Raw genomic sequence first — 7,534 nt, 5'->3', positions numbered from 1 at the left:
TATATATATATACACACACACACACACAAACACTCAGTCGTGCACTAAAGCCTGTATTCCCCCCATTTCCACCACCATCAATCATCAACGACGGAAGGGAAATCACTCTCAGCATATGATTACGTGTGTTTAATGTTACTAAAATGGCGGCTGCGGAGAAGGAACGTGTTGAAGTCGAGAAGGAATTCAATGCAATAGATTCTCTAAAAGACACTTTTAATAATCTCGATCGAGACACTCTTGGTCTCTTAGTTGCTTTACTCGTTGGTCTGATTAGCATTCGTAAGTATTCTGTGTCTGTTATTATTTATATTGAAAAACGCCGTATTTAATTTACAGTATGTTTCCACACAAACGGATACAGCGTGGGCTCCAAGCATGTTTTTTTAAAGGATTATCTCCGTTTAGCATCGGGATTTAGACATATTTTATGATTTGGATCCTTTTCCGAGAGCTACATCATTCTAGAATCCATTCGATGCCTACCCTTGCGCTTCGAAACAACCTGCAGAAGTTCAAGCATTAAATTGTATCAGCATAATGGAACCACGAGGAAAGAAGCAACAGAAACCGGCTCGTTCTATATCCATTATCCATTTCGAGTAATTGATCTATAATTTCGTCTAGAAGTAATTTTATAGTGAACCGATGCTTCTTCGATAAATTCACCTCTCAAGGTAGAGTTCTGGAATAACTGTCCTTCGAAGTCCCATATATACAACTGCGACTGAAATTAAGTCGTAATGCTAACAATTCATCATATCTAAATATTTTTCCTTTCTCCTATTTAAGATTTGTGTTGACATTTTTGGCGCATTTTGAGGAAGGAGCGGTTTTTGATTTGCATTTTTTTGTCTCCATATATGTATTTGATACTCCGTCCGTTATGACGACGAAGATTCCAGTTGATTCGATCAACGGAACAGCCAGCTCGCGAAATTATTGTACAAGTGGCTGAGCACTTCAAAAGTATGCGAACTCTTAACATAGTTCTCAGGGAGATTCAGCGTTGACACAGAATGTGACAAGGCTAGCCCTATGAAATACACGTACAACTCATGTTTGCCTGTAAAAAAAAAAATGTAGAATTATACATTCTTGATTAAAGTTCTCCCACAAATAATTTAAGCTGTATAATTTTCCATTCTTCTGTATAATTTTCCATTCTTTATTATGTCTTTCAAATATACTCTGGGATTTTAGACGAGATCCTAGGAAAGGAAATAGCAGGTGAGTCAAGGAAGAAAAAATGTAAGCAGTAAACATAAATTGAAAATACACATGATGCGAGAAATCTCCCCCACACACACATGCATGTATACAAGCACTCATTTATGTATATCTACCTCATTATTTTTTTTTTTTTACTTTCCTATTTTCCCAGTTTTATTGCTAATATTTATTGGAAAGAGAGGCAAAAAGCAAGGAGTTATATTAGCTGGAATTTGTGATGCTGGGAAAACACTTATTTTTACTCAGGTAATCCACTTTTTACATCATTTTATTCCACTTTTAATTAATAATGTTTATTAATCAGCACTGAGTTGCTGAACCAGAAATATCATTATATCAAATATTCTGCTCAATACCATAGAATTAGCTGGTCAGTTGCTTGACCTTAACCACTTGACCATGTCCCTTAGAGACAGACAATATGTGCATCTCTGATCATAAGCAGGAGTAGTGAGGAAGCATCATAAACATGCGTTGAGAGAGATTCTTTGGAGTTTGAATAAATATCATAACAAAAGCAAAGTTTGAAGGAAACAGCCGTTTTTCATACTTTCTAGGGGTTAACAAATAGGAAATAACAGTTGGTACCCAAGGACAAAAATCATGTTACACAGTGTTATCAATTATTAGCAATAGAAGCAGTATTTGTAGCAAAGGGTAATCTTTATATCCAACTAAACATAGACACCTTGAGAGATACTCTCATATAGGCACTTGGTGCATAAAAGCACACTCATAGATCGCAGCAGACAAAATTCATCTGTCTGGGGTGCCAGAATTCCTATATCATGTGGTTTCAGTCTATTATACCTCTTCAGTTGGAAGCCCCCTTGCTCCTTTGATATATGGAATATATGGTGTAAATAGCAGAAGTGAGCTAGAACGTTAAAACTTAGTGCACATGCAAAGCGGAGTTCAAGGTCAGTCTGTGTCAAGCGGTTTCACTCTGCATGCCAACAGTCCGGATACTTATTGATCAGACCATGTATGTATATATATATATATATATACACACACACACACACACACACATGAGGGTGTGCTGAAAAGTACCTAGCTTTAAAGGTCTTGCAAAAGGCCTGGTTGCAGGCCCAACCTTCCAAGTTCTTTTACAGGGCTTAGAAAAACTGGAGGACTGCTGCAATAAATGTGTGAATCTGAAATGAGAATATGTTGAATAAAATCATAATTAACTGCTTCTCCGGTATTTTCTTTTCATCTAAAGCCAAGAACTTTTTAGCTCCCCCATCATAGGGTAGATGTGAGAGGTTGGATCTGGTCAGTCTTAGCATAAAACAGTTAGAATATCTGGGCCGGATATGGCCAGTTTAAATGCCAGAGGGTTAATCAGTGGCTTTTTGTCTCTTTCTTTAAATGTGAAACCTTGTACTAATTCCATTTTTCTTTCTACAGTTGATCCATAAAAGCTTCAAGGAGACTTACACCTCAATCAAAAGCAATGCTGGATCTTTTACCACCCCTAAAAAGGTAAGTGCTCGACCCATTCAGAGTCTACTCTCCCTCAACCTGAATGTTAAAGAGTTAAGACTATCATTTACATTAATATACTGTGAAAAGCCCAGTACAAAGCTACATGTTGCTTTGATCACGCTACATGTGTCGCATGTCCCTACCATCACCACATGTGTATAAATACATGTATGTATAATGCTAGTTGTTAATTCCAATTTTTCTTTTCCTTTCATTTTGTGTCTTTCAGAAGAAAACACTACGCATATTCGACTTGCCAGGTCACGAGAGGTTACGTACGCAAGCTTTTGAAGAGTATGGCAAGCTAGCAAGGTAAGTTATTTCCAAAGGCCAACTGGGTGTGGTATAAGGAAGATTTTGGTAGAATAACTGGGGTGGGGTTAGGATGTGACCCTTTATTGTTTAGCTCCAGGTCAATCTCAATCAAGTAAACCTATATTGACTGTCAAATGCATATCAATTAAACGCATTTGGTGATATTTTGTTTCAGATATAAATTAGCTGTAGGCATGATATGGGAGGAAGAAGTTTGCTCTGCATCATGGGGTTTCAGGTTCAGTCTCTTTGGGCAAGTGTGTTATACTATAGCCTCAGTTTGTATGGATTTGGTGAAGGGAAACTGAATGAAGTTCATCCTAGTTGTGTGTGTGTGTGTGTGTGTGTTTCTGTCTCCTTATTCTGACATTGTGTGATAGTTGTAAACAAGTGCTACCATCATACAAGTGGTGTCTTTCATTTCATTCCAATCCCGTGGATAAAAAAAAACAAAAACATGTCAGGTGGAAATATCATGTTGCTTGCAAACAGGCATCTTCTGGCTGTAGTAAATTCACCTCAGTGACTCTCCTCCTGACCCATGCAAGCATGGACAATTGAGCAGTAAACTTAATACCACACAGCCATACCTGTACCTATGTATGTAGTCTTGAATAATATATTATTTGATTATTTATTCATAAAATCTTTTTTTATTACCTGAACAGAGCCATTGTGTTTGTGATTGACAGCACCACATACCAGAAGAGTATCAAGGATGTTGCTGAGTGAGTCATTTTCCTAATTGCTTCTTGCTAATGTTTTTGGATTATTATTATTATTGTTGTTGTTGTTGTTGTTTTTGTTGAATCATTAGAGTCAATTGTGGTATTTGTTCTGGATTTTTGTATTCCGAGTTCAAATCTTGCCAAAGTCATCATTGCCTTTTGCCCTTCCAACATTCATATTTTTCCAATATTTAATTTTGCTTTCAATAGCTGGTTCCTTTGGCCAAACTTTTGTATCAGGTGCCAAGATATGAAAATTGCCAAAGTGTAGTGCAACAGTTTAATATTTTTCAAAAGTGTAGTAAGTCCCGCATACGACAGTTTTGTAAAAATATTTCCAACTGAAAGTACCATACATGCATCGAGTTATGATTTTATGCACCCAACAAAGTATTATTGTTAAGCTGAAAGCTTCTCATCACACAGCCACTCCTATACACACACACACACACACACACACGTTTGTTTATGTAAGGCTTCTATGTAATGTTAATTGTTAATTTTTTTATGGACAGGTACTTGTATACGTTGATGTGTAATGCTCTTGCCCTGAAGATTACTCCAATCCTGATTCTTTGCAACAAACAAGATCAAACTTTTGCTAAAGGTGCAAAAGCTATAAAATCCACCCTTGAGAAAGAGATGTAAGTAATTCTCTGTTCATTATTTGAATTTCTTCATTCATTATCATGACTATTATTGGTTGACACTGAAGTTTGTATTCTTTAGTCATTTTTTTTTTTTTTTTTTGGCTTGTTGCTAATTTGATAGATGAAACACTTTCCCACTATTAAATTTGTTCTATCTCTTGTACTTGTCTCTGTTAGTCAAAGTAGTAATAAATAAACTTCTCTGTTTCCAGCAACGTGGTAAGAACAACACATTCAGCTGCCCTGGGAGGAAGTGACAGTACCTCCGAAAACAACAACACTTTTCTCGGCAAAAGGAACAAGGATTTTGAATTCTCTGATATTCATTCACTGAAGATTGAGTTTGCTGAGTGCACAGCCCTGAGTAAAGAAGATGTACGTGTTGAGCTCCAGTCTCTGTTGGACTGGTTAGATAAAATTGTATAAGTGACTTTTTTTAAAGAACTGAACAGGATAAAAACAACATCAGTAACATCATGTGACAGTATTGTAACCAGAAGAACTGTGTTCAGCACAAGGATATATTGATGGTTGAGAAAAAAATTATCTTCTTCCTTGTTTCTTTTTGAAAATGAAGACTAAACTATGTGCATACATGAATATGAGAGAGAGAGAGAGAGAGAAACAGACAGACAGCCTATGTTGTTATTAAATAATAATTATTACTTATAATTGTGATTTTCTGTGGTTTTACTATAGTTTTTTTTAACATATATTTATGCTTATACGATTGTTGAACAATGCTTTGTTGGTTTTTAGGTATTGTTTCATCAAATATTTGGAGGTGGTTTTGCTAGTGTTTTGTTTTTTTAACAAAGTACAAACGAATTAATGCAAAAAAAAAATGTGATAAATAGCATGGCTGTTATATGTAAATTTGTTTCTAGTGACTAACGAATTTCTTTTGAAATTAAATCAGTTTTGTTGCACAATATGTTTGCCTGTTGATCATCATCATTTAACATCCACTTCCATGCTAGTATGGGATGGACACTTGGACAGGGAACTGTCCAAACTGTCTGTTGTGACATGGTTTCTGTAGCAGGACGCCCTTCCTAATGCCAACCACTTAACAGAGCATGCTGGCTGCTATTTACGTACCACCAGCACGGATGCACAAATAGCAGCCAGCTAGTGTTTTGCTAAAGAACAAAACACACAGCTCGCTCTAGGAATTAAACTCACTACCTCATGATTGTGAGCCTGACGCTCTAACCACTAAGTCATGCGATTTTACAGACCCCAGCTTAACCCTCTAGCATCAAAACAATATGAATAAATAAATAGTACATTTGACAGTGATCTGAATGCTAAAGGTTAATGATGATAAAGTGGTACTACTCCAGCATGGCCACGCACAGTCCAGTGACTGAAACAAGAAGAAAATAATCTTCAAAGTTAATTGAAACAAATGTGATGTATTTCAATGAAAATACGAGAACAAAAAAAAAATTGGGGGGGGGTAAGTAAAATAGGGACTAATCAAGTGAACGCTGAGTATAAGTGACTTTTACTAGACGGTTCAAAAGTAAATAGACACCTTTTTAGATATTTACACACACAGATGTCTATTTACTTTTAGTGTAGTGGTTCTGGGGATCCACATGGCCCTTGGCGGTTCAAAAGTAAATAGACACCTTTTAGATATTTACACGCACAGGTGTCTATTTACTTTTGAGCCGTCTGTGCATAGCTTCTCGTGCATTTTAGTCTAGTGGTTCTTGGGTCCACATGGCCCTTGGGAGCGGGGTTCATATGAGAGTCTGTTGTTAAAATTTACGTGCAGCAAATTGGTTACACTCCTACAATACCCAAAATATTTCAATGGATTTCTTATACAATTCCTAGTAATATTTAGATATGATTTTTTTTTCAATGTACAGCAAATGGCTAAGGAAGTCCAGAAGAGTAAAATAGAAATTAAAAGGGTCGATAGGAGTAAAAAAAAAATGGCTGAGAGCCTTCTGTTTGGTCTAGTATAAAAAAAAAGAAAAAAATTAAATATGGCCAATATGGGGCTCGAACCCACGACATTCGCGTTATTAGCACGACGCTCTAACCAACTGAGCTAACCGGCCAGTTGACTTCAACAGCTGCAAAATAACAAAATAGTGATTAATGTTAAGTAGTAAACCAATTTTTTTTTTTTTTTTTTTTACTTTCGAGAGCCAAGAATATCACGTGTGCACAGCTACCACGTGTTCGAGGGTATAACTCAACGTATTTATTGTGCCTGGGGTGAGACATATTTCCTTAATGCCTTAATATATAACACACACACCGGTTCAGTTGACGACATCTATTGTCAAGGTTGCGAAAGCAACGAAAATTTTGGAAGAAAAGATAGAATAGATAATAAATGAGTGGAAATTGAACCGGTGAGTGTGTTAGATATTGAGGCAGTTTGACTCACCCCAGACAACGAAATTTGCTTCAACACAATAATTCACGTCAAGAATCTTGCAAACCAGATGCAAAAATCACGTAGACTTAACATATTAAACGAAATGCCCAAAAAATACAATCTGTTTCTACTTTTTACGAAGTTCGTTGATGTATAAACCAACAATAAATGCGAAAACTGGTTTTATCGATGGTTTCCCTCTACAAAGTTTGGATAATGGGTCAATATATAGTTTTAGAGCCGTTAACGAAAACAAATAAAAAGTAGCCTACTAGGTGTTAAAAAAATGTGTAGAAAACGAATATGAAAAAAAACAAATTCGCGCAAACGAACGGGTAGAATGGAGAGAGGACTTTCGGAAAATTCACAAGATCCGATTTTTCCCTCATAACTTTAAGGAAAATGGATATATATTTTAATGAAATTTTGTTGAAATACCGTTCAAATAGCACAAATTACGATCATAAAGAAATTTCTGGGGAAAATGTTTTCCGAACGGGTAGGGAGAGAATTGTCGGAAAATCCAAACGATCGGGGTTTCCCCCCCTCCCCCTTCATAACTTTCAGGAAAATGCATGTCTTTTCATGAAATTTTACAGAAACACCTTTCAAACAGCATAGATTACGATTATAAAGAAATTTGTGGGGAAAATGTTTTCCGAAGTGGGGGAGGACTGTCGGAAAGTTCACGCAATCCGTTTTTGCCCTTCATA

At 36.4% G+C, this 7,534-nt stretch overlaps 1 protein-coding gene and 1 non-coding gene across 2 annotated transcripts; one reads left to right on the top strand and one right to left on the bottom strand.

Moving 5' to 3' along the window:
• Positions 1 to 114: 114 nt before the first annotated feature.
• Positions 115 to 5,089, top strand: LOC106868975 (signal recognition particle receptor subunit beta). Its single transcript, XM_014914462.2, has 7 exons — positions 115 to 282; positions 1,385 to 1,479; positions 2,647 to 2,721; positions 2,954 to 3,036; positions 3,708 to 3,767; positions 4,283 to 4,411; positions 4,630 to 5,089. Exons 1-7 carry the CDS (start codon positions 144 to 146, stop codon positions 4,841 to 4,843), a joined length of 795 nt encoding a protein of 264 aa, XP_014769948.1. The 5' UTR covers positions 115 to 143; the 3' UTR covers positions 4,844 to 5,089.
• Positions 5,090 to 6,421: 1,332 nt separating this feature from the next.
• On the bottom strand, positions 6,422 to 6,495 carry Trnai-aau (transfer RNA isoleucine (anticodon AAU)). The gene has a single exon. It is a non-coding gene; the product is annotated as a tRNA-Ile (tRNA).
• Between the last annotated feature and the right edge of the window lie 1,039 nt (positions 6,496 to 7,534).

The sequence above is a fragment of the Octopus bimaculoides genome, chromosome 26, assembly GCF_001194135.2.
Source record: "Octopus bimaculoides isolate UCB-OBI-ISO-001 chromosome 26, ASM119413v2, whole genome shotgun sequence".
Lineage (NCBI taxonomy): Eukaryota > Metazoa > Mollusca > Cephalopoda > Octopoda > Octopodidae > Octopus > Octopus bimaculoides.
This window is presented reverse-complemented; position numbering and strand designations above follow the sequence as displayed.

Coding starts and splice junctions, on each gene's coding strand:
- LOC106868975 (XM_014914462.2), top strand. CDS start 144: ATGGCGGCTGCGGAGAAGGAACGTGTTGAAGTCGAGAAGGAATTCAAT. Junction 283..1,384: donor CGTTGGTCTGATTAGCATTC/GTAAGTATTCTG, acceptor CTATTTTCCCAG/TTTTATTGCTAATATTTATT. Junction 3,768..4,282: donor AGTATCAAGGATGTTGCTGA/GTGAGTCATTTT, acceptor TTTTATGGACAG/GTACTTGTATACGTTGATGT.